Genomic DNA, 27,303 nt, shown 5'->3' on the forward strand with positions numbered 1-27,303 from the left:
GGATCCCCAAAGCATCTAACGTGGAGCTGACATCATTCAACCATCAGAAATGAGATCCAGGGACTTCCCTGGCGGCCCAGTGGTTAAGACTCTGCGCTTCCACTGCAGGGAGTACGGGTTCGATCCCTGGTGCAGCAACTGGGATCCCCAGTTTTTTTGGCGGCACGGCCAAAAAAAAAAAAAAAAAAGAAAGAAATTGAGATACCGAGATCCAGGCATCTTCAAGACTGGATAGCAATTCCTCTCTGTTACCGCCAACAGCTTGACATTAATAATCAATCCCGTGGGCTAGGAGATGAATCAAAAGAAAACTTTCCTGCTGAATCCACTCCCACACCTGATATATGCGTCTTTATCTCAGGATATTAGAGCAGTTTTTTCATGTCTGATAACTTAGTGACGAGGACCCCGGGCAAAGCTGTTTGGGCATCGATGCAGGTAGCCGAGGCCCCCTGCCTGCCCCACTTCCGCGGTGGCCCCATCCTTAGGACCGAGACCCTGAGCCTTTTGCCTGCCCACCTTCTGCTGCTCAGCTAAGCAAGAGGAAAGCTGGGCAGATGGGGAAGGAGGTGGAGAGGTGTGAGCCGTGACCAGGCCAGGGAGCATTTCGAACTCAGCCCAGCCCTGCAAGTTAGATGCTGAAGAATGGTCCTTAACTGCTGAGGCTCCGTGGGGAGGTCTCCCCCCCTCTGGCTTAGGAAAGGCCACGGGTCAGTGGAAGGAGAGACCTTGCACAGGAAGTGTTCCATCAGTCAACTCGGGGAACTTCTAGGACCTGTCGATCTGGCCATCACTGCCACCAGGTCTGTGATTGCTGCCCCCTCTGACTTTTCATGTGCAGGAGAAGATGCCTTCACCTGAGGCCTCGCAGTCCCACCTGGACGGGACGGTGTCCCATCCCCCACCAGACGGAAATCTAGGCTAGCCTCCCACCCATGCTTTTCCTCCTCCAGTGCGTCCTGCCTGAGCGCGTGTGGAGAAGGCCTCTTAGTGATGGGCTCCCACAGAAGGAGAGGGCGTCGCTCTTTCGGGGTGGCCTTGGCTTAAGCACTCTTTTTATGACACTTTCCAGACCCTGTGGTCTACCTCGCACTCAGGAAATAGGATACAAATAACCTAGTATCTTATTGGATCAATTATTGTCTCTCCTTCACCTACTGCCGCGTGCTAAGAAAAGATGGTGTCTGATAAATAGTCCTGGAACGCATTTTGAGAAACTGATCATCACTTGAGAGTTCTTTTTGCTACCTCTAGCCCTGTGCCTATCACTCAGTAGGTGTTCAATACACGATTTTTTTAATTTTTTACATGATTTCCCCATGACTCATTTATTTACTGACTGGAAATTTGTACCTTTTGACTCGCTTTACCTATTCCACCCACCCTCACCCCTTGTCTCTGACACCCGCCAGTCTGTTCTTTCTATCTATGAGCTCAGGGTTTTTTGGTTTTAGTTCGTTTGTTTTTAGAGTCTATGTATCAGTGAGATCAAATGGTATTTGTCTTTCTCTGATATACTTCACTTAGCATAATGCCCTTGGGGTCCATTTATATCGCAAATGGCAAGATTTCATTCTTTTTGTTAAGGCTGAATAATATTCCGTTGTGTGTGTGTTATAGTTACAGTTTCTTTATGCATTCATCCACTGGTGGACACTTAGATTGTTTCCATGTCATGGCTATTGTGAATAATGCTGCTGTGAACATGAGGGTGCAGATATCTTTTCCAGTTACTGTTTCATTTCTTCAGATAAATACCCAGAAGTGAAATTGCTGGGTCATATGGTAGCTCTATTATTAGTTTTTTGAGGAACCTCCAGACTGTTTGACATAGTGACTGCACCAACTTGCATTCCCACCAACAGGGTATGAGGGTTCCCTTTTTTCCACATCCTCGCCAACAGTTGTTATGTTCTTTTTGATGATGGCCATTCTAACAGATGTGAGGTGATTTCCCATTGTGGCTTTGATTTGCCTTTCCCTGATGATTAATGATGTTGGGTATCTTTTCATGTACCTGTTGGCCATTTGTATGTCTTCTTGGGAAAATGTTCACATCCTCTGCCCGTTTTTTAATTGGATTTGTTTTTTGTTGTTGAGTTGTATAAGTTCTTTATATTTTTTGGATATTGGTCCTTTATCAGATATATGGTTTGCGAATATCTTCTCCCATTCAGTAGGTTGCCTTTTCTTTTTGTTGATGGTTTCCTTTGTTGTGCAGAAGCTTTTTAGTTTGCTGTAGTCCCATTTGCTTATTTTTACTTTTGGTGCCTCTACTTGTGGTGTCAGATTTTAAAAAATCATCACCACGACTGATGTCAATGATACACGATTGTTAAAATTAAATTTTGAAGGATACTAGTAAGAATCCTGCATGTGCTGCATTTTAAGAACCTTCTACATTCCCAGAGTGTGTGCTATCTCGGTCCTTGCCAAGATCGCTCATAAACCTGCCACTAACATTTTCCCTCAAATTGTACTGTATGGCTTTTGTCATGATGGTATCAGACCTTCAAAGGTTAATCTTGTCAGATCAGGCCCCTCCTGCAAATGCCGTCCTTCCTCATTATCTTTCCTTTATCCTTCCACCCTTGTCTGTACCCAAATTGTGCCGTAACTGAGCCGTGTAACCACACTGTGATATTGCTACCGTATAAACATTTTTTCTAGCTCCCGAACTTTGCTAGGGGCTATGCGTAGCATTTTAAAAGTTACAGCTTCTCTCCTCAAAGAGTTTGCGTACTATTTATTGAAGTAAAACAGAGATAAAATATTTCCAGAAGGTGATTTTCCTATTTAAAAAGGGTACATCATTACGAAATAGTGGACTTCAGTCATTTTAAAGCTATCTGAGGTCTCAGATGCTAAAGAAATTAAGAAATGTTATTGATATCATTAAAGAAGTCAGAAGTCCACACTTATTAATGACCTGAGCCAGGGGCTAACATCTCAAAAAGAAAAGGTCTGCAGAGTTGAAATGATTTACTAAGGCTCGGGGCCAAGACCCTCTGAGTTCTTTGGCGGTAACCCGGGGCTGTCCCGTGGGAGACCTGTAGTCCTACTAGAGACCCTTAGAGGTGCTGAGCCTTCTAAGCTGTGTCAGATTAAAAGGGATCAAGCCCTCACCTCCCAAAATTGCACTGCATGAGATTCAGACCCTAGGAAGGTTATGGAACCCACGTCCCAAATCCATTCGTGAAGGGGCTCCGGCGGGCAGGCTTTGAAAGGAGGTGAGGACCCTTGTCCCAGAGCATCCCCTGGAGGAAGGGACGTTGAGGCAGCTCAGGGCGCAGCCCCCGTTCCAGGCCGGCAGAGCCCCACCCCCGCCCCCATCTTGGTCTCCTCACAAGCTCTGCACCTCTGGGTAACCAGCCAGCCTGTTGCCTGACCACTGCGGGGTGGGAGAGGCGGGGTGGTGACAAGCAGGGGACGTTGTAGTCACTATGCCCTAGGAGAACCTCCAGATTTTCCAGGGTTCAGATAGAGTTTGAGAGGACAACTGTGAATTCAAAACATTTGGTGATGGTGATGTTTTCAGAATTCAGAAAAAGCATCCGAAATCCTTTTTGTGGGAACTTTAAAGGGTTTATTCCTCTCTTCCTTACCCCCATTTCTTGAAATCTCAGCAACAGATGGGAAAGGGAAAAAACTGGAATGACAAAAGAAAAAACCAAACAACTGCATGCTGAACACACATGGCCTTTCCATAGCTCCTCTGAAAGCGAGAAAAAGTGTAGGATTGTCCCAGCATTGCTTCTGGAATTTGCCATCCCAGAACAGTTCTGGTTTCAGTAGGAGGGTAGGGGCTCAGGGAGGTGTGTTTCTGCTCTCAGTCGATTTAAAGAAAAACGGCACAGACTTGCTTAGAAGACACCCTGTGTTATGCAGGCCCATGTGGGTTGTGCGTTAACTGCCCCCAAACGAAAAAATGTTACTGCACATCCTTTCTTAGAGGAATAGAACAATGAGACTGACGCTGCCTTTTTGAGTGGAAATACAGGGCCAGAAGCCACCCGCTGTCTCCAGAAACAAAATGGCATGTCGTGCCTATAAATAGGAATTGGGCTGTGGGATTAATGATACGGCAGTTGAGTCATCTTCATTGTCAAGAGCAGGATTGCAAAGAATGTGGTGATGGATATTTGGTTAAAAAAAACGAAATATAACAAAACCCTGCAGTCTGCTGGGATCCCCCAGCTCTGTCTGACCCTTTCCGCTCTGGAGAAAAACATGTTGTACTGAGTGTAGGGCCTGCTCTGCCTGGGACCCATCCATGTCCATGACTCAACTCTTCACACGTTCGCCCTCTCTGAATGCCAGCACTTCCTGCCATTGTTGGGCAGTTTATTAATAACTAACATAATAATGAGGGTGCCAGCTGTCTGCCGTCTCCCCTTCCAGAGTACTGATCTGATAGGGGTCTGCCAGCTTCATGGTCAGGGCTGTATTCAGCGTAAAATACACGGCCTGAAGTTGGTACCAATCCCATGATGTTTGGGGGCTTTTTTCTTCTTCTTTTCATCTTCATCCTTTTTTTCTTTTTTTTTAAATATAGATTTTATTCCTACAGTTCCAATTTATTTCCTTTATGTTTTGCAGTTACTTTATGTCAATGTTTTTTTAACTGGGGTATAGTTGTTTTACAATGTTGTATTAGTTTCTACTGTACAGCAAAGTGGAGTTCCCTGTGCTATACAGCAGCTTCTCATTAGTTACCTGTTTTATACATATTAGTGTATACATGTCAATCCCAATCTCCCAATTCATCCCACCACCCCCACCACCACTTTCCCCCCTTGGTGTCCATACGTTTGTTCTCTACATCTGTGTCTCCACCTCTGCCCTGCAAACCGGTTCATCTGTACCATTTTTCTAGATCCCACAAATATGAGTTAATATACGATATTTGTTTTTCTCTTTCTGACTTACTTCACTCTGTATGACAGTCTCTGGATCCATCCACGTCTCTACAAATGACCCAATTCCGTTCCTTTTTATGGCTGAGTGAGATTCCATTGTATATGTGTACCACTTCTTCTTTATCCATTCGTCTGTCGATGGAACTTGGTCAGTTTTTTGCGGCCCAGCATGTGTGATCTTAGTTCCCCAAGCAGGGATCGAACCCACGCCCCCTGCATTAGAGGCATGGAGTCTTAACCACTGGACCGCCAGGGGAGTGCCGTTTTCATCCTTCTTTTTGGCTCTCCTTCTACCTCTTCCCTCTGTTTCTCTCCAGCCTTTTAAAGGTTCCTTTATCCACTGCCTGTCTCTTCTTAAGTCTAACGATGCCCAGCATTCCAGGGACCGTTAGTGTTGGTCCCAGGCTCGGTGCCCTGCAGATGGGCTTAGCCAGCAGCGCTGCCAGAGGGCTCGCCTTCTGCCAGGGTGTGTTTATACGGGACTGTGTAACTGGTGAGGGCTGCGAAATCTCTTTCTGTGGAATGGATGTTTCTGGCCGTGGCTTGAGCAGGACAGGCCTGAGTCAAAATTGTGAGAAGACAGCACGGTTGTCCCTTTCTGCTCTCTCACTGGGGGTAAAAAAAAAAAAAAAAAAACCCTAATAAACCATTTATACTGATATAGTTACACCCTCCCGTGTAAAGGAATATTTGCCTGCTAAAGAAAACCGGGGCAGAATGATAATCTGTAACCTAAGTGAACGACTTTGATGGAATTTTAAGAACTGAAAAAGAAATATCACCATCCCCTCCCATAGCTTTTGCTCTCTTCCCATTTATGGAGACCAGCCTTCTCAATATTACAGTCGAATCACAGAATCTTGGAGCCAGAAGGATAAGCCCCCCTATTTCACAATATAAGGAATGGAAACCGTATAAATTAACTCATAACAGTAGTTTCAACTAGGTAGTTTACCAGATGCTGCTAATTTTTTAAGTCATTGGCTCACTTCTCTCCCTCCCTCCCTCTCCCCCAACCCCGAACATTTCTCTCTTTAATTATCTTTGTACCCTTCACCCTTTGGTGAAAGCGCCACTGAGCACTTTTCTTTTTTTGTCTGAGTCCCAGACACTCTTCGCTGCCACCACATGGTGTTTATTTTCAAATTGCTCCCATTTCGCTGCTCTTGTACATGCACTGTTTTATTTTTAAAATACCCGACCCTAATGAAAAGTTCTCCAGGCGTGCACTTTTCATGTGAAAAAATCACATTTCATTCCCTGAGACGCTCTCCAGAGATCACACGCAGTTATCCTGAAATCTGCCGGGTGGCTTTATTTCCCGTGTTCTCTTAGGACATCTTTTCTGTAAGGAATTCATAATTGAGGATTTGTAAGGCAAATAAATATCTCTTCATCATAAAGGGTTCAGACCTTTTCCTTGTATTTATTCCTGGGGTGTCTGCCAAAACTTTTCCTTACAGCTTTTGTAGATCTGCTGGGAATATGCCTACTTTCTTTTTTTTTTTTTTTTTTTCATAAAAGTCTAAACAGACAGATTGTCATTTCCTTCCCTTACTTTTAGGACAACAGATTTCTTTCTTCTTTGGGGTACTGTTTGTTTCAAATTTCCCCTGCTTTCAGAGAGGAAAGAACCCCTTCTGTCTCCTGAGATCAGCGGGGCTGGTCATCAGAATTCCATCTGTGTAAAAACAGATGAGCCCCGGTTCCCAACAATATTCTGTTTAAGAGGATGCGTTCTCATATCCGGTGCAGGGTAGCCCAGAGTCTTTTGAAAGATTGGAGCACATTCTCCGTCTCAGCCCGATGAGGACATCCTTCCCCATGTCTGCTGGCTGGGAGGGGAGCTGCTGTTTGTGTGGGCCGGCCCTCCCCACGCATCCTTTCCCAGGGCACCAGCTGCCCACCCGGGGACACCTGGAGTTCCCTAGCTGAAGCACGAGAAAGTCCAAGAGGCGGTTTCTCCAGAGGTGGCAGGAATATCTCCGTCCAACAACATCCCTAGCATCCGGGAGTTCACTCGGGAGATTTCCAAAGACCCCCTGAAAGTGCCTTTCTGATCTTCAGTGCATCAGACACTCCCGGCTGTGTTTGGATTGGAATTGTCTTCTTTGGGGTCAGACCTTTTTCTCCTCCTCTCAGCCAGCTGAGGAGTGACCTATTTCTCTAAAGGATGTGGATTGAAAAATGATCATCAGATAGCCAAAAGCAAAAGACATGTTCAATCAGGGCTCATTCAGAGAGATGTTGACTGAGCAGTAAGCAGGATGAAAAGCTTTCCAGAGAGCTCATCTGATGCTGACCCTCCCGGCACTGGACCACAGGGCGACTAAGCCTCAGATCTCATCAGCCCCGCAGGTTCATTGCCTCATTGGCCTGGGATGCGGCAGCTGCCGCCTCTGCCCGTCAAGTGTGCGGCTCACGTCCTCCTTCCTCCCACTGGACAGCTTTTCACGGCCGGACGCGAGGCTCTCTGAGGGCTGGACCCACGTCCAGTTCCCTGTCTCCCCCGCCCCACCTTGCACACAGAAGGTGCTTCAGAGACTTCTGTGGCTTCCTTGGCGCATTTGAAGGACCTGTGGGCCCCTCCTTTCTGCCTACGTGTTCCTCCGCGCGGTCCCGCAGAAAGGGTCTAGGCTGGAGAGGCAGGTAGGCTGGCACACGAACCGTGTTGATTACAGCCAGACCCAGTTCCTGCCCTCATGGTGCTTCCATTCTAGGGATGCAGCAGACCAAAGCGCCAAGTTGGAATCCCAGTTGTGCCTCCTAGCATCCCAATGACCTCTTCTATGAAAATGGGGATAATGTTTCCGTGAGGATGAAATGAAGTAGAACGTGTGGGAAGCTCCTATCGGGAGCTCTGTAAAAATCCCCTCCCTTCCCTTCTTCTCCCGAGTTCCCTGCATGTGCACCTTCCCCCAGCCTTCCAGCCTCTTGCCTGTTCACTGTTCTTCCTCTTTTACATCATGAGGCTCCCCAGAATTGGGGTGCCGGCTCCTAACAAAGGCCAGGGGACACTCCTGAATACGAATAACCACAAATACTCATGTAGTGCCTATTACGTGCTGTTCTAAGCATCTTGCAAGCTAGTGCAAATCAATTTCATTTGATTCTCCCAACTTTTGAAGAAGTCCTGCTTTTTAAATTTGTTTATTTATTTGTTTATTTTTGGCTGCGTTGGGTCTTCGTTGCTGCGCGTGGGCTTTCTCTAGTTGCGGCGAGTGGGGGCTACTCTTCGTTGCGGTGCGCGGGCTTCTCATTGCGGTGGCTTCTTTTGTTGCGGAGCACGGGCTCTAGGTGCGCGAGCTTCGGTAGTTGCAGCCCGTGGGCTCAGTAGTTGTGGCTCACGGGCTTAGTTGCTCCGCAGCATGTGGGATCTTCCCGGACCAGGGCTCGAACCCGTGTCCCCTGCATTGGCAGGTGGATTCTTAACCACTGAACCACCAGGGAAACCCAGAAGTCCTGTTTTCATTCCCATATGAGAAGGGAGGTAAAAGATTTAGAGCGGTCACGTGACATTGCCGAGTCCTCACAGCTAGTATGGCACAGAGCTGGACACAAGCCCTGACTTGTTAGCTCTAAACTACTAGATGGTAGACTTCTGTCTCCGGAAGCTGCCAGACCAGTTGACATTTCCCGAGGTGTATTCACATCACTCTTTCCTACAAACTTGGTGCTACTTGAAAGTTTGACCACCACCAACAACAAAGTATTTACTCGCTACTTAGATCTTTCAGAAGCATTCAGATCACTCCTGTTTTTCCTTGGGTTCGTGTACCAGTTGATTATGCTTGGACAGTCCTTTCTGACTAGCGCTTGGCTACTGCTCTGTCACTCTCTACGTTTTGAAATCTCACTCTTCTGGCTCCGGTAGAGAGCATCCATCCGTCTTCTTCATACTTCATTAATCCCGAACAAAGCTCAGATTAAACTCTTACTTAGTATTCAGGTTTACAGATAATTTGCTTTGGCCTGTTGATAAGATGCAGAGGTCAGTCCTTTAGGTGCCGGTCGATAATTAGACATTTCCTTTTGATTTGAAGCAAACTATAGCCATAGCTGGGAGAAGGACCAGAGTTGGAGGGATGCTTATCTGTTCTGGAGGCGGAGATGGGAAAGAAAAGAGGAGAAAGATGGTGCGTATGTAAGGGTCCTTTTGTAAAAATTGCAAAGATGACTGCTAGAGGTGAGAGGGTAAGCCTCAGTAAGCTGTTTATTTCAGTACTAGATTCTTCGAGTTTGGAGGAATCTTGGGGGTTAGTTAATTGGTCATTTTCTAGTTGGGGACATCGTGGCTCTGAGAGGTTAACAACCCGAGATCTGACACCAATTAACAGCTGACGTGTTGGAAATCCAGGTGTCTTTTATCCTTCACTGCTCCTCTAAAAGATAGTGGATTTCCATCTTGTAAATTTCTAAGGGGCTAAACGTATAACCTTGGAGTGGGGTTGCCTGTGAAAAGGCACGTGTGTGTTCACGTAACCGGAAATGGACAAATCATCGTAACTGAGAGCTTCTATACCATTCATCAAGTGTAGGTGCTGACTGGAAATTATTTCTGTGTCTAGAATCATTTTAGATGTGCTCACAAACCTTTAGTTTGCAAGACTCTCGTTGCCCTGCGCCCCTGAGGCTCTTCTGACGGCGTTTCTCCCTGGATTCATTCTGTTCTGTCACTTGAGAGGATGAAGAGTGACTCTCTGCCTCTCTGGCTGGCCTTCCTTTTAGATGTCACGCGTGCCATTCAGGGGACGTCTAGAGGGTGAGAACATCAGCATCTCGGAGCACCTGGGGCTCCTCCTTCTGATGCTCTTGCATTTCCGTCAGTGCTTTGTGCTGTTGGTGATGTCATCTTGTCCCTGGGCACTCAGCTGCCGCCCCCCAGGGTTGCCACGTTGGCCTGGTTGCAGGTAACACCCCGACGGCTTCAGATCCGACAAGCTCCAAGAGAGAGCAGCTCTAAGAACTCGGCACGCTTGCCCAGACGGTGCATTTCCTTTACAGAAACAGAGGCACCGGGAACCTCTTTTTCAAATGCATTGTGACCAGAACCCCACGGCAGAGCTGCCCTAGCTTGAGGGTGGAGTGGGGGGCCCAGAACCTGCCGAACCCCTCGACTCCGTCCCAGCCTCATCCACAGGCGCACCAAAGGCATAAATGCAAACTCAGGAGCTCAAGAAACGAAATTTGAAAACAGTGCCTAGACCTCTGTCGCTCCTTCTAAAGATGAGCTTTGGAGCCCGAGTGGTAGCTGCGTTGCACAGAGCTTCTCTTCTTTGGCAAATGGCCCCTTGAGTAATGGCGCGGAAGTCATTTCAGTCATTTCTCTCTTTCTAATTCTAGCCGGTATGTCCCCGTGTGGGTGTGCGCACTCACTCCAGTTAAGTCTACCCTAGATACGGAGGGTTTACCTGTCCCAGGCACGAGCTAAATGCCGAATGTGCGTGATCTATTAGTCTTTACAGCACATGCCGCGGAGCAGCTGGGCCCGTGAGCCATGGCCGCTGAGCCTGCGCGTCCGGAGCCTGTGCTCCGCAACGGGAGAGGCCACAACAGTGAGAGGCCCGCGTACCGCAAAGGAATAAAGGTGTGAAGCAGAGCCAGCCAGCATTAGTGGTGCCAGATACGGAGAAGGCCTCTTGAGCCGTCATTCTGTCTTATATATGGGTTTGGTATTTAGGCTAATTATTATAAGTAATCATAATTTAGGGAGTGCTAATGAGCTCAAGACCAAAGCTTAACTAATCCATAACTAGAGATCAGATCATCCAAAAATTCTGGGCTTTACCACCCAGAATTTAATGTTGTGATTTTTGCCATTCTTGAATAGAGTTCATTCTTCGATTTGACTTCATAAATCACCATCTCCTGTTGAGAGGTTAGGCAGGGGTGAGAAGGAAAACAATGAATTTTTCATTGGTGCTAGAAATCCTTTCATCTTCTTGGACCCAAGTTTCCCCAGGTCTGTTTTTCAAATCTAAAGTCTGACTTCCTTCCAGTATTATTTTACCTTCTTATTAATCCTTTAGATGATGGAATAATAGAGCGTAGCTCGTTAAATTTTCCTGCGTCTTCACCTGTGACTGTGACTCAGGGAACAAGATTAAGATTCAGAATGATTTAGCTGTGTTACCTTAGATGAATGTGGACTGGAGATAGTTCAGGACTAATAAGCTCAGGGTAATTGACATGGGGGTAGATAACCTGAAGCATTTCAAAAAGGGGAGCCTGCAATAATGTCCAACCACGTGTCACGTGAGTATGACACCATGTGGATTTAGTATGAGAACCATGAGGTAATGGAGGCTTCGTGAGGGTCAAGCTCTCGTTTGAGTTTGCTGTTGAATTTGGAAACACATGATTGAAGCAGGACGAAACCCAGAAAAGCGCTACAAAAATGATTAAAAGTTTGGAAGGTCGACTCTATAAAGAAACAACCTACAGGTACTAGATTTCTTTACGGAGATGAGATACAACTTAATTATAGCATCCACCCATACGATTGACAACATTTATTCGTTTATTCAAGCTAATATTTATTAGCTACTGTGGAGGCATAAAGATGGTACATTCCCACAGTGATGGAGATCCTCTATTTCAAGCTAGAACGAGTCAAAATGTATTGTACGTAAACACTGAGAATTCTTGAAGATTAGGGTTATAAGAACTTAGGTGCCTGGTAATTGAGGGAATATGGGGATTCCTGCTCAGAGCCTAAATAAGAGTCAAATCTTATATTGATGGGGATGATTTGTTGTATTTTTTTTATATTATCTATTTGACTGCACCAGGTCTTAGTTGTGGCATGCGGGAACTCTGTTGCCACCTGGGGGATCTTTGTTGCAGCACGCGGGCTCTTTAGTTGTGGCATGCGGGATCTAGTTCCCTGACCAGGGATCGAACCCCGGCCCCCTACGTTGGGAAGGTGGAGTCTTAACCACTGGAGCACCAGGGAAGTCCCCATCACAGAGTTTTTGATACCAAAGCATAGAAGTCCTTTCTAGTCTTGTGATTCTGAGATGCCTTCTTTAACCACTGGAAGAAACAGAACAGTCGACTCTGGGAATTCTGACTGGATCATTGTCAAATCTGTCATTCATTCCCTGAATTGTGCCGAAATGTCTCCTAAGGAAATACCGTTCCTACCCCTCCCTCCAACAAATCCCGCTAGAATTTTTACTGGTATTGCAATGATTCTCTGATTTAGTTCCTGAAGAATTGACATCATGACAACGTCTGGCTTCCAATCCATGACCAGACTACCTCTCTGTCTTGCTTGAGGTCTTTCGTTTTTCTCAGCCGAGCATTATACTTTCCATTGTAGAGATCTTGTCCATCTTCCATTAGATGAATACCTAAGTATTCGCTGTCGTTTGATGCTGTTGCAGATGGCGTGATGTGAGCCCTTGAAGGCACACCCAATAACGCCCATCCATTTCTAAGACTCCCGCTCTCCATGGACACGACAAGCAAGCACTAGTCGGCTTTTCCTTTCTCAGGGAGCCAAGGCGCCTTGTCTAGCCATCCAGGTAGAAAAGGCATCATAGCTTCACCGCAGGAAACCTATTTCAGAATGTAAACATTGCAGCTCAGAAATGATTCTCTGGTCTACCCTAAATCTCTCCAGTTGGCATTTCAGCGTATTTTCCTTTTGTTTGGTTTACAGTTTGCCTTCCACAAAGGTTTCCTATCTAGCAGTCTGCTATTTGAATCATCAAGCAGATAGTTCTGTGCTGCATATAAAAATATGTATAACTTTTATTAGGAGGGAATGTGCTCATGACACAGTCTCGAGTTCAAAAACTACAATACAAATGTAATGTTATTTTTAAAATATATGTGCTTAGGTAAAAGGGCTAAAAGAAAATGCAAGACAGTGGTTATCTCTGGGTGACTAGCTTATGGGTTCTTTTCATACGTGTCTACGTTTTCAAAATTTTTATGACAAACATGCGTTATCTTTGTACTAAGCAAAAATAAGCGTTTTTAAAGAGAAAAGATTAAAACTTTGTATTAAAATGGCTGGCTTAAACTTGACTTTCCCCTTCATGGTATAAAAAGTCTATTAAAATTTGCTAGTGAAATTAAAATGGGTGTGTGACATATCTTAAGCTAATCAAAGAAGAGGCGTGTAAATTTCCCCGCCTGTCCTTCTGACCAGCTGTAAATTACCCAAGTGCTGAGAATCCGCTCCTCACGCTCGGAGCTCGGAGCACCTGTTTTATTTCACACTCTCTTGATTCCTGGGGTAAATCCCACAGTCACAGCGTGGGCTCCGGTTCAGTTCCTTTGTGGTCCAGATGTGCGTCCCCTCGTCAGCTGGCCTAGTAACCCCACTGTTAATTGACAGGTTCTCAGGAATCAGATAGCTCGCAGTCGGCCAAGAAAGACATGCTGGCAGCCTTGAAATCCAGGCAGGAAGCTCTGGAGGAGACGCTTCGCCAGCGGCTGGAAGAGCTGAAGAGACTCTGCCTCCGAGAAGCCGTAAGCATCACTGGTTCGTCCTGTGGGACTCTGTGTTGTCTGCGCCCTCGTCTGTCCTCACGTATTTATAAAAGGCAAGGGTAGGCGTCATAAAGGGCATAAGAGGGGAGTCAGCCCTCTTCTGTTGACGACCCCCAGCCCCCGGGATAAGCCCCGTCAGAAACGGGAGTCTTGGACCATAATGAAAACACTCTGACGGCAGTGAAAGTGGGTCCTGGCAGAATCCCAAAAGGGACCCCCCTAGGGGCCAAATGACAAGTAGTAATAACCGTCATAATAACAATTGTAAACAGCAACATTTGCATGGTGCCCCGTAGTTTATAAAGCATTTCCTCATATGATAGTTCCCACGCTGGATGGAATGCTTTGCCAGCTTCCTAAGATCTTGTGCCCGAGTTTATCCTTGTGGTGGCTTTTGTTTCTCTTGAGTGTATTTCAGATTTATCTCTGGAAATCATAGTGAGGAGTACCTTTGGGGATCAACAAGGAAGTCAGGATTTCACTTGATATAAAATCCCCTTCAAAACTCATGATCTGGTGAATGTTTCACTTTTTTTTTTTTTGGTAGCTGATGCATTTTTTCCTTTAGCTGTTGTTTGTTTGTTTGTTTTGTTCTTACAGTAGGTCCTTCTTGCTTTTCTGTTTAAATATAGCAGTGTGTATATTTCAATCCAAACTTCCAATCCGTCCCCCCAACCTTTCCCCCCGGTAACCATAAGTCCATTCTCTAAGTCTGTGAGTCTGTTTCTGTTTTGTAAATAAGTTCATTTGTATTATATTTTTTAGAGTCCTCATATAAGCAATATATGGTATTTGTCTTTCTCTGCCTGACTTACTTCACTTAGTACGATAATCTTCAGGTCCATCCATGTTGCTGCAAATGGCATTATTTCATGCTTTTTAATGGCTGAGTAATAGTCCATTGTATATATGTACCACATCTTCTTTATCCGTTCATCTGTTGGTGGGCATTTAGGTTGCTTCCGTGTCCTGGCTATTGTAGATAATGCTGCAGTGAACATTGGGGTGCATGTATACTTTTGAACCAAGTTTTTCTCCAGATATATGCCCAGGAGTGGGATTGCTAGATTGTATGGTAATTCTATTTTTGTTTTTTTAAGGAACCTTAGTACTGTTCTCCATAGCAGCTGTACCAATTTACATTCCCACCAACAGTAGGAATTACATGCTTCACACCCTCTCCAGCATTTATTGTTTGTAGATTTTTTGATGATGGCCATCCTGACTGGTGTGAGGCGATATCTCATTGTAGTTTTTTTTTTAATATAAATTTATTTATTTATTTATTTATTTTTGGCTGTCTTGGGTCTTCATTGCTGCTTGAGGGCTTTCTCTAGTTGCAGCGAGCGGGGGCTACTCTTCGTTGCGGTGCTCGTGCTTCTCATTGCGGTGGTTTCTTTTGTTGCGGAGCACAGGCTCTAGGCGCGTGGGCTTCAGTAGTTGTGGCGTGTGGGCCCAGTAGTTGTGGCTCATGGGCCCTAGAGCTCACAGGCTTCAGTAGTTGTGGCTCACAGGCTTCAGTAGTTGTGGCTCACGGGCCCTAGAGCTCACAGGCTTCAGTAGCTGTGGTGCACGGGCTTAGTTGCTCCGCGGCACGTGGGATTGTCCCAGACCGGGGATCGAACCCGTGTCCCCTGTATTGGCAGGCAGATTCTTAACCACTGCACCACCAGGGAAGTCCCTCTCGTAGTTCTGATTTGCATTTCTCTCTGCGATGTTGAGTGTCTTTTCATGTGCTTTTTGGCCATCTGTATGTCTTCTTTGGAGAAATGTCTGTTTAGGTGTTCTGCCCATTTTTTGACTGGATCGTTTGTTTTTTGGATATTGGGCCACATGAGCTATTTGTAAATGAAATCCTAGCCTAGTCATCTAAAAAAATCCTTTAATTTTAGGCAAAGCAATGCTTCCTCAAGTGTATATATACACAAGGCTCATGTCTCATTGGGATTTAGAGACTGTGGCAGGTCACTGTCTCTATTTATTTGAGCATCTGTTTCCACCACCTTCTGCTTATTCCACAACTCCTTGTTATCATGTTTGAAGACTTGATTTTGTAATGCATCTCGCGTTATTGTGCGTATGTGTGTATGCACACACGTGTGCATGTGCTTGCACACACACACCATGGGGTGGGAGCCCTCAGGAGAGAGAGTGTTCTGTATATAACATTACAAGGAGCTCCGTTGGTCAACAGTTCAGAAAGGGAAGCGGAAAGAGGTTCCCAGACTAAGTTGAAGAGCCCTGCTCCCCTCCCCCCAGTCCTAATGCCTTGCCCCAGGAAGGATGAAACAAGGGGCCACAGAATGAGACCATATTACAGTTCGGTTTGGCTTAATTATGCTCTGGATTGATTCAAACCGGAGCCGCTCAAAGCAGACCCACATTAGCGCAAATCCTTTGCAAATCTTGGGGAAGCAGTTGTCCCGGCTGGGGGATGTGCTCTGAGATACTGTTAATATCAGCAGTCTTTTTGTAAAGAATACGCTGGAAGGATTGAGAAAACATGGGTGTGGGTGCCTGCATTTAATAATTTGTCAAGCCTTGTTGTGTTTTTAATAAAGGCAGCATCCCTAAACACAGCAGGGATTCAGCATCAGAAAACTGGCGAAACATGTCCGGGCAAGGTTAACACGTCTAGTGAAGGTCTCTGTGCCTCTCGTAAAAATAAAAGCAAAATAACGAAAACAAAGCTCCTGGACACAGAAAACAGAACTTGAGCAGCAGAAGAAACTTCACGAGAAGCCGGCCACATTCTCCTGACTCCTCTGAGGTTAGGGGACAGGAGAACTTCTGTCCTGACTCTGTCCTGCTCTTTCTGTGTCACACACCCCGCCCTCAGCTAAGGGTATCCAGCAGTACTTTTTGTCCCCTGGGGTGTGGGGCAGCCAGAAGGAGGTGCTGTGGGAGCGTCTGGCAAAATATAACCAACATAAGAAGAGAAAGGGAACCAGGCCGAGCCCTCCCCAAGAGTGTGTTAAATTCCTCCTTCCCCAGGCGGCTCTCGTTACACATGATGTCAGATTAAATATGGAGAATCAAGGCCTGGACTCAAATACCTCCAAGCAGATGGTGGAAAATCAGTAGCTTCATTTTTGAAAAAGATATTTTGTTTTAAAACCACAGACTTTTTTTTCTTCTTCTTCTTCTTTAAAGTTTTATTTCATTATTCTAGGGAGGTCTGGTACTCTTGCTGGGACAATACAGATTCTCAATTTGCAGTAATTACTAATGCAGCTGTTCAGGATTTCTTTTACGTTGTAGTAGCTTCAATTCACAAACTTAGAGACAGCATTTAAATTTTTCATAGATTTAAAAAAATTTTTATTTTATATTAGACTATAGTTGATTTGCAATGTTGTGTTAGAAAACCACAGGCTCTTTGGAGTTATAAATCAATGGCCATTTTAACAACTTTCCCCTGCTTTTTATAAGTTTCAAAGTAAAAAAGAAAGTCCTAGTAGTATAAAATCCTCAATATGTTATTTATAGGCAGACTTTTAGGGAAGCAAATAAAATGTTGCAGAATAAACACACAACTACTTGGGAGACATTCGAACCGCGTTTAGAAAAAGAAGAAAAAAAACAGGGAAGAAAACTGCAGAGCACTTCATACTCAAAGAGTTGGCCACTATGCTCTGAAATGCTTACAATGAGGAATAAAAAGTCCAAGAGGTCTTTTTCCAGTGGCCTGAACCCAGGAGGAAAGAGGCCCAGGATCGCAGCGAGTGGGTGTGCTGGTACGTGCCGGGTGTACCCCCCCGACACACACATGCCCCAGTGTGTACAGACACACACGCCAATGTGTACACACAGCAGTGGCACAGGGAAGCCATGTCACTCCTCCTGTTAGAAGGTCGGACTGCCCGTGGAATCCGATGATCAGGGCTTTCCTGCCCTTACGAGGCTGCCCGGCACAGAAGCTGCTTTCTGCATGGGCGATGGATGTTCCCAAGAAGAGCCTGCCTTGGGTCTTTGTGCAACATCTGTGTTGATTTGGGACTAGAGACCAGGGCTGAGCTCTGCCTGGAAGGGCCACTGGTCCCTTGGAGGCAGGCAGTGGGTCTCCCAGGGTTTTCTGGTCCCTGGAAGTGACTCCTTGCATTGGACGCCTGGGCTCTACCACGTGGATTAGCTGCTGACTCAGATTTTATCTCTATTGAGCCCAGACATAAGCTGCTCATATAAAGCCTAATTCTAACGCTGAATCATCCCACAGACCTTTCAGCAACTGCCCGGGACCATCGTCACCACGGTGGTCTGTCAACTAAATTCACTGCCGTTATACTCAAAACAGTTAGATTTCCAGAGCCCCAAATGCACATACAGCAGATTTTTTTTAAGTGGCCTTGTCAGTAATATGGATTATATTTTGTTTCGACTGAAACTCGTATTTGTACACATTTAATGTCTTTTCAACTCAGCCTGTTCCCTGAGCATCTGGCCAGAGTAGAATAATTATTACTCATTCTCAGTTTCTAGATTATATTATAATGCCCTTTTCTGGAATTTGCCATATAGATACCACACTTCCTAAGAAAACTCATTTGAAAGACCCATTTTAAACTCAGATATTTGGTGCAGTGAAATAAGCACAGTTTGGAGCCGGAAAGACCAGAGATCTCGTGTTGCCTCTGCTCTTACTGGCTGTGTGGCCTCAACAGGTTCGTGGTAGACATGCCAGACACGTGTGAAATTAACAAGTGAATGAAATTTGGGTTTTTATGATGAAAATCAGTAGCGATTTTATTTACCCGACAGGAATTTACTTTGGGGAAAATCTTTTCCAAGTGCCTCTGTTCTGGAAAGGAAGGACTATATTCTCCTACGTTTTTGGAGAAATGAAATTGTATTGCGTAAGATTATGGTTTCGAATCTGTGCATTGAATCTGTGCTTTGCAGTGTGTGTGTATGTCCTAGAAGCCAGTCGTGTACCCCACTCTGACTCCTTGTCCCCTCGTGCTGTCACACTTCCGCAGGAGCTGACGGGAAAACTGCCCGTGGAGTATCCCCTGGATCCAGGAGAGGAACCACCCATTGTTCGAAGAAGAATCGGGACAGCCTTCAAACTGGACGAGCAGAAAATCCTGCCCAAAGGAGAGGTACGTGCTTCTCTCTGTGGCTGGCTTCTCTAACACCCGCCTCACTTTCCCGTTTGTGAGGGCGCCTCGGGATTCTATAACGATGTTTCGGGGTTCTGTGAGGATGTTTCGGGATCCTATGAGGATGTTTCGGCATCCTACGAGGATGTTTCGGGGTTCTACGAGGATGTTTCGGGATTCTACGAGGATGTTTCGGGGTTCTACAAGGATGTTTCGGGGTTCTGTGAGGATGTTTCGGGATTCTGTGAGGATGTTTCGGGATTCTACGAGGATGTTTCGGGATTCTGTGAGGATGTTTCGGGAATCTGTGAGGATGTTTCGGGATCCTACGAGGATGTTTCGGGGTTCTACGAGGATGTTTCGGGATTCTACGAGGATGTTTCGGGATTCTGTGAGGATGTTTCGGGATTCTGTGAGGATGTTTCGGGATTCTGTGAGGATGTTTTCGGGTTCTACGAGGATGTTTCGGGGTTCTACGAGGATGTTTCGGGGTTCTGTGAGGATGTTTCGGGATTCTGTGAGGATGTTTCGGGGTTCTGCGAGGATGTTTCGGGGTTCTACGAGGATGTTTCGGGGTTCTACGAGGATGTTTCGGGGTTCTGTGAGGATGTTTCGGGATTCTGTGAGGATGTTTCGGGGTTCTGCGAGGATGTTTCGGGGTTCTACGAGGATGTTTCGGGATTCTATGAGGATGTTTCGGGATTCTATGAGGATGTTTCAGGGTTCTATGAGGATGTTTCCATTCTACCGGATGCCATTTCCTCTCTCCTCCTGAGCTGCTCTCCGTTTACCTTAAGTTCGCTGCTTGGTCAGTATGCGGCTCCCATTGGTTGGATTGGCCACCTTGCGTTAATGTGTGAGCATTTTGATTTCTGTGGCGGCTGTGTGTCTACGTCGACAGGCCTGTCGCAAGCAGCAAAGTTAATGGAAGAAGAGTCCATAACACTCACGTGTCCTTCTCCCAGCTCTTTGTCACTGAGAGCCAAGCGTACTGTCTGATCTATGACAGAAAACGACCAAAGAAGAAAGAACACTGAGGGCACGCCAGCAGGTGCAGAGATGCCGCTGGCTGGGGAAAGACAGTCGGGCCTGGCCTCGGTGGTCCTAACCCCACCGGGCTGCTAAAATCACTGCCCAAGCCTGAGCAAGATGCTGCGCCTTCCCAAAGCACCCCTCACTTTACCCTCTTTGGACTAAACCTCGGTGGGGGCTGGGACTGGAGAGTTCAGATCTAGGGGCAGGGGAGCCTTGGGTCTCCAGCTGGTTAATAAGTGATCCAGTCTCAAACCAAGAGAAATTCAAGGCCAGGCACACCTCAGGCCCTGGGGGCACGTCCAGGAAATGTCTTTCCAAATTTATTCTGAATACAGTTACTCATTACAATGCCATCGAACAGAGGGCTTAAAAGGGCAGGAATCGAAGCCAGTGGAGACAGGAATTCTGTGCGTACTTAGTCTTTTTATAAAGTGAGAGGAACCGATGTTCTCACATGACACGTGCAGTGGGTGGTGAGCATGCGGCTGCGTTGAGAGGGGAACACATGTGCCCTGGAGACAGCGGAAGGGGTGGCTCGGTCTCCTGAGATCTGTGATAGCAGGTCCCCATCTCCGGGTGCTGGGAGCTCTGTTGGACGCGCCAGAATGCTTCACCCAGCTCTGGAGGCGCTTTTCTCCTCTTCTGTAAAATGAAGTTCGGAACCCTCATTTCTTTGGCTGTTGCTGGGATTAAGCGAGCCAGTGGTCGGAAAATATTCAACTCGGCGCTGACACCTGCTGGACGCTCAGTAAACATGAGGAGGTGTTGGAGAAGGCGTGCTGGGCTGGGGCTGGGCCTGGGACTTTACCGGGGTCAGAACTGGGGTGCAGGCTGGTGGGACTTAGGAAACCATCTGGTGGAGTGTTTTTCAAACCCAGCTGTCATCCAAATTGCCTGGAAGCTTCCAGTCCTCTTGTGCTGGGCAGACACCTGCACTAAAGGATCCGGGGGAGAACCCCCATGTATGAGCGCCACCCGCCTGCACCCCGTGTTCTTCCCAAGGTCCCATCACACCTACTCGTGGTGCCTCCGCCTCCTTCACACTTTATAGTAAAAGATGACCTACGCTCCCTGAGAATCCCACTGCATCCCTGTCTCCTCACCTGTCTCTCAGACACCGCTGGGAAATGCCTTTCTCCTCGGGATGCCCTTGACGTCCTTGTTCACACGGCAGGCAGCCATCTGCGCAGCTGGGCTGCCAGCCTCGTCCTTGGCTCGGTTTAAGTAGCAATCGTGTGTCCTGGGCTCCCACAGAACCCCGGGTCGGCGTCTTGGGCCAGGGCTGCCCTGACAGCCCGCGAGCAGCTGCGAGGCTTTGTCCTTGGTGACTTGTGTGTCTCAAGGCCCCGGGCAGGAGTCCACCTCGCCACTCTTCTCCAGGGAAGAAACGCAGCGGGCATTTGCGGGCACTGGGGAGTTTATTAGACCCTTAATGTTAATAATGGTTCCTTTAATGCTCCCCTCTCACCCCTAGGCCCCCTCCCTTCAGTGCTCAAGAGGAGGTGAAGTCCACCTCAGAGTTTTGTACCGGACGGAGGCACCCAGCCTGGCACGTGGGGCTGAGAGGCGAGGCTGTTGTATCGGCCTGTAATTCGGAAGGTCTCTTGGCCCCAGCGAACTTGGTGATCTGTTCCTCCGCGGTTAAATCCGCTCCTTTCGGGCTTTAGCCAGACCGTGGATCCCCCCAGAGCAAGATGCGTGGTTGGGCTCCGCTGGCCTCGCTGGTCGGCGTTTGAAAAAGGCACCAGCTGAGCCGCAGAGAAGCCACAGCCACACGCTGGCCCTGCTTTCATCCTTTGGGTCCACCAGGCATCTTCTGGCAGCCGCAGCTGCATTTCTGCCGGGTCCAAAACTCCCTTTGAGGGAACGTTCATCCATGGGCTCCTTTCTGCCAAAGTGAGGGGTAGAGGAGGGAGGGAGGCACACAGGAGAGGAGGGAGTGCCTAAGAGTGGTCCAAGGAGCAGGGGACCCAGCTCCACCACCGGCCGTCCATACTTGGGGCGCGGCCGCTGGTCACCAGTGGAAGTTTTACGTAGAGGCAGGCGTGAGCAGACAGCCGGAGCTTGCGAAAAGAGCTTCCAGAGGCCGCGTGAGTGAGTGCGGGCAAGGCCCAGCATGAAGGGCTGAAAATGCGAGAGGCAGGGCTTCCCTGGTGGCTCAGTGGTTGAGAGTCCGCCTGCCGATGCAGGGGACACGGGTTCGTGCCCTGGTCCGGGGGTTCCCACGTGCCGCGGAGCGGCTGGGCCCGTGAGCCATGGCCGCTGAGCCTGCGCGTCCGGAGCCTGTGCTCCGCAACGGGAGAGGCCACAACAGTAAGAGGCCCGCGTACCGCAAAAAAAAAAAAAAAATGCGAGAGGCAGAGGGCCTGTGTGCAGGGGGGCACCCATGGGAGCCCCCTGTTAGCAAACCCACAGCAAAGCGCGACAGAGGCCACTCTGAAAATAGCGCTGCCCCCTCTGCCCCAAATGGGAAGGAAACACCAACCCAGTGGGCTCTGGATCTCCAGGAAGGCTGAGTCTTTGAGAGCCTTGCTGGAGACCTTGGAAATGAACCCTAGTGACCCCCAGGCCTGCAACAAGGAAGCTCCCCGCTTCTCAGGGACGGTGCGTGTCTCCAGGATGGAACAGGGGCCGAGGGTCTCAAAAGTGGGCGTGTCCAGGGTCCAGGCTGCCGCGGACCGGAGGGGCGGGCCGCCACGGGGCGGGGCCGGATTGGCCTCCAGGGACGGAGGCTGCTGGCCTAGCGCGGGGCAGGAAGACGGGTGTCACCCCGCTCGGCATACCCCTACGTGTGGTCTGCTTCTCACAGGAGGCCGAGCTGGAACGCTTGGAGCGGGAGTTTGCCATTCAGTCCCAGATTACGGAGGCTGCCCGCCGCCTGGCCAGTGACCCTAACGTCAGCAAAAAACTGAAGAAGCAGAGGAAGACCTCTTACCTGAATGCACTGAAGAAGCTGCAGGAGATTGAAAGCGCAATCAACGAGAACCGCGTCAAGTCTGGGAAGAAACCCACCCAGCGGGCCTCGCTGATCATCGAAGGTCAGTGCCAAGCCCACTCCCCACTGTGGGTGCCGCCCTCCCTCCACCGACCCTCAGAGGACTGGGTCTTCGGCCAAGGCATGAACCGAAAGCCCAGCCCCCTGAGCGACCTTGCAAGCTGCTTAACTACCCTGTGCCTTAATTTTTCCATCCATAAAATGAAACTAGAAAGAAGGGATGACACAAATCAAATGATCATTGTTCCTCTTGATGGCCTCTTGGGAGAACGCTCCTCTCAACCCTCACCGGGAGCTGAGTCCGGGGCCAGCCCAGGCTCCCAGGTCCTCGGAGACCTGGTCACCCTACCCAGGTCTGGAAGGAAAGGTGGGTGGCTCAGGTACCCTGAGGCCAGCATCCCCGCAGCCCTCCTCTGTCTCCAGGGGCTCCTGTCCCAATGCTTAAGCTAGGGAGGACTGGACTGCCCCCCTCTGGTGGTCTAGAGCCCCAAACTCTGATCAGAAGGGTTTAGGGGTGGGTGGGGATTATATTCAGTGAACACGAGTAGGAAATACCCCAGAAATCACCACCAACCGTCAAGTCTCTCCAACTATTATGATCCTTTTTTTTTTTTTAAGTCAGCAAATTCTTCTTCTTTTAATAGAAGTATAGTTGTGTTGTATCACGCTGTGTTAGTTTCAGGTGTACAGCAAAGTGATTCCCAAGAGAATAGATACATGTATTCTTTTTCAGGTGCTTATAGGTTATAAGCTTATAGGTTATTACAGGATAATTTAATATAGTTCCCTGAATACAGCTTATTGTTTACCAAATTCTTTAAAATATATATCAAGTCTTCTTTCATAGTTTATACACATTTAAAATATTTTTGCTCCAGGAAGACAGAAAGTAGAAGAGAGGTTACCAGGGGGTGCTGGGAGAGGGGAACAGGGAGTTACTGCTTCATGGGGACGGAGTTTCAGTTTGGGAAGATGACAGAAGTTCTGGAGGTGGATGGAGGTGACGGCTGCACAATGATGTGAATGTACTTAATGCCACCAAACTGTACAGTAAAAATGGCTAAAATGGTCAATTGTACATTATGTGTATTTTACCACCGTTACATATATTGATATATTTTGCTGCAACCTAAAAATGGGCATCCTGGGGGAGGGATGATTTACTGGTGACTCCAAGATGCTAGTCAAGGTCGTGTCTCCTAATTGTTCACAGTTCATCAAGCGATATGAATAAGGCGAATTCCTAGTTAAAAGTGAGAGGGATCATAAAAAAAAATCCTTCTGCTCTAGGTAATTTGGAATAACTATTCTTCCCCACCTCGCCCCTTTGTCACTGGCCAAGACTTTGTCACTTTCCCTAACAGAGCTGCATTCAGCCAGCCCTCCTCTGTCTAATGCCTCTTGGGACCTCCTTCTGCCCCCTTGAAGGGACTTGGGGGGGGGGTGGTCCCAGCCCTGTGGAAACGTCAGCAAGGCTGACAGAGCCTGGGAAGGGCACCGGAGGGACGGAGGTCCTGCTGGTCGACCACAAAAGAGCGTGGTTTGCCGGCCATTTGATGAGGATGGCCGGCAGAGTCTGTTTGTAAATCACTATCTGACCAGCTTGGTCCCATCTATGCCCGCAGCCGTTCGTTTTTAACCGCTCAAGGATGTACCTTCCCCATTTTGCTGCCTCCTTGAAATAACATTTCATCACACGACGCGCCCACTTCAATTGGAGGAGTGATTCATGTTCTTCCTCGCCTTAGCCTGGTTTGTTATTTGAAGAGAGAAAACATTAAGCTTGGAATCTAAAGACCCGGCACCTTTTGCTGACTTAGCCAGGAGAGCAGCGCAGCCTCAGACAAACCACGCCTCCCTAGACGTCCCTCAGTTTCCCCAGCTGTTACAGGGGGAGGATTCCCTTTGTGTCTCCATCTGGGTGTGTTCTCATGGTTAATTGCATAGTGTCTATGAGAATAGGCTTTGGAGAGAGAAGCTGTATTTATTTAGAAGCTTGTTTTCTCTGCTGACGATTCAAGAAGTTTTTTGAGAAGCCATTTACTGCCACAGGAGCCAAGCCAAGCTCCTCGCCCTAGTTCCGCTCGTGTAGAACAAACGGCAGTTCACCTCCTCGGGTTGAGTCAGAACACGCCCTGAGATGGGCTGGGACGATGACGTGGCTCGGCCAGGCCATGTGGCCTTTATATTGGATATGAAACTGCTGAGCGTTGCTGTCGCCAATGAAACAAAGACCGGGCACATTGCAGTGTCAGGGATGGGGGGTGAGTCATGACCCACCACAGGACTGTCAAAAGAAATGCCCAACAGCATTTTGATTGTGTCTCATGGTTATTTTTTCTGAGAGAGGAGGGTATGGGATGGCGGGAAACCCACTCTTTTCACAGATAGGGCTTTGTCTAAGGGATGTGCTCACCTCATAGACTTTTGCTTTTTGTCTTCTCAGATGGAAATATTGCCAGTGAAGACAGTTCCCTGTCAGATGCCCTAGTTCTAGAAGATGGTAGGTTGTCTGTTTCCTGCTTGAGAACTCGGAACTGGGATTAAGCTGTGTGTAGTCTGGGACAGCCCAGTGGAAAGCCAGGAGCCAGACCAACACGGTGCCGGGTTCCCTGTGATTCTTTCATTTCCCCCTGGTCGTCTGTTTGGCTGAGAGAGGGTGGGAGCTACAGAAACACAGTCTGTTGGAATTTTATTATGTCCTGTGGCCCGGAGGTAAGATTTAAGGTGATCGTGAATGGTGTTCTACATTTTTAGTGGCCAAAACCACATTTTAACAGACAATTTAAACACCACGCGTAGTTTCCTTTGGAGTATTTATAATTTCTGGAGGAAAGAGGTGGCCATTGGTTTGGGTCACAAAGATTGAAACCTGCTAGCAGAGCCTGGGGGTAGGCAGAAGCAAACACGCCTCCGCACCTTCCCGAGAAACAGTGAAAGTGAAGGGGAGATGTCCCTTTAGACACCTGCTCAGGCCTAGGAAACTGTCTTCTTATCTCCCATTGACCTCTAAAACCTTATCTCCCATTGACCTCTAAAAACTCAGAATCTTTTCCTGGGAAATTCTTACAAAAACAGACGTGACCCGTCCCCTCCCCCCAGCCCATCACCACCACCACACATCGGGGAAGAAGGGATTCCAAACCCAGAAGCATCTCTGAGAAGGTTCCCATGGATTTAAACCCAACCTGGGGAGGTCAAGGCATTAATGACGTGGAGATCTATTGAGTGGCAGTTACGTTTTTTGCCCTTTAGGGAAACCTCAGGCAGGCAGTGTGAGTGGCGATTCAGACAGAGAACATGAAAGATCTGCGTGGCTCCTAGCCATCATAATAACTGCAAGGATAATAATCACTGACGTTGATGTGGGGAACGGCTGGCGGGGTATTTACCCAGTTGTCTCGGCCCCGCTATTTGCCATCAGATTGTCATATTTTAATTCATTACACTGGTGGGAGGAAAGGACAGGCCTGCAGGGGAGCAGGGGGCATGATTTGAATATCAGAGATCCAGCCTGTGGCCTCTGTGGACTCCAGTCTCTGCAGGGGAGGAAACGGGAGCGTTTGAGGGAGACTCCTCTGTAACGGGGGAGGTATAGATTGTCATTAGCTGAGGTCGATGCATCGCCTGTGATCAGTTTCCTCCCCGTGTGTCAGACCCCCGACCTCCCAAGGGGCATTGTTGCTTCACGTGGGCCCCAACTCCCATCGCAGGCTTGCTCCTGCCAGGGGCTCTTTCCTTACTGATCTGAGGGTAAAAAAGTGAAATTGTAGCACGTGCCCGCTGACAGCTGATGTCTGGGCAGAGCTGGGGTAGGCGGGAAGGATGACCCTTGCTCACTTCCTCTCTTTCCTCTTTGTGCAGAAGACTCTCAGGTCACCAGCACACTGTCCCCCTTACAGTCCCCTCACAAAGGGCTCCCTCCTCGGCCACCGTCGCACAACCGGCCGCCCCCTCCGCAGTCCCTGGAGGGACTCAGGCAGATGCACTATCACCGCAACGACTATGACAAGTCGCCCATAAAGCCCAAAATGTGGAGCGAGTCCTCATTAGATGAGCCTTACGAGAAGGTCAAGAAGCGTTCCTCCCACAGTCACTCCAGGTGAGCTGGGCCGGGAAGGCCACACGAGGCCACTGTCCACGCTTGGACAGACTCCCAGGGCTGTCCTAAGTAGCATCCGCAAGCCACCGATCCCCACCGCCCTGGGTGCGCCTCCCTGGCGCTGCCTTTCAGCAGGGCTGCGCCACAGCGCCCTCTGCTGCTGACATGCTCGAGGTGCAGATTCGTCCTTCCCAGGGAAACGGGGGTCTGGGCTCCCAATCCACGCGTTGGCCGCTGGCTTGAATGTCGTTAGATTCCATGGGAATTAATGAATTAGGAAATCTTAGGCAGCAGTACTCCGAAGTGGCAAATGAGAGAGTCCACTCGTTAAGAATCCCAGAGTGGCTCAGAATCCTGAATTATCAGCCAAGAGAATTCTGGAGCCGGACAGCTGTAACCTTAGCTGTGTATCAGCAGCTCATTACTCAGCTGACGTGGGAGAGAGGGGTTTGCGAAGGCGTTTTTGGACTGCTGCTCTGTTCTTCTCCTTTCCTTTCATTACGTCCTATAAAGCTCCCGGTGGGTACCCAGACAGGTAAATATCTGTCTCTTAGAAAACAGAAACTGTGGTTCAGGGGAGGGGCTTCGCAGAACAGTCACACTGCCTGTCCCGGAGAAGGCTGGTGAGGGTCTTCATCGCACATGGCT

At 48.1% G+C, this 27,303-nt stretch overlaps 1 protein-coding gene across 8 annotated transcripts in view; it reads left to right on the plus strand.

Annotated features, from left to right (window-relative positions):
* The window catches only part of FRMD4A (FERM domain containing 4A), a 638,605-nt gene that overhangs the window by 591,902 nt on the left and 19,400 nt on the right, over window positions 1-27,303 (plus strand). For all 8 annotated transcript variants that reach the window (XM_049705588.1, XM_033403426.2, XM_033403427.2 and 5 more), the window contains 5 exons: window positions 13,270-13,403; window positions 18,401-18,523; window positions 22,368-22,596; window positions 25,000-25,056; window positions 26,418-26,655. In XM_049705588.1, coding sequence (XP_049561545.1) covers window positions 13,270-13,403; window positions 18,401-18,523; window positions 22,368-22,596; window positions 25,000-25,056; window positions 26,418-26,655 — 781 coding nt within the window. The remainder of the gene's footprint in view (window positions 1-13,269; window positions 13,404-18,400; window positions 18,524-22,367; window positions 22,597-24,999; window positions 25,057-26,417; window positions 26,656-27,303) is intronic.

This window comes from Orcinus orca, chromosome 2 (assembly GCF_937001465.1).
Source record: "Orcinus orca chromosome 2, mOrcOrc1.1, whole genome shotgun sequence".
Lineage (NCBI taxonomy): Eukaryota > Metazoa > Chordata > Mammalia > Artiodactyla > Delphinidae > Orcinus > Orcinus orca.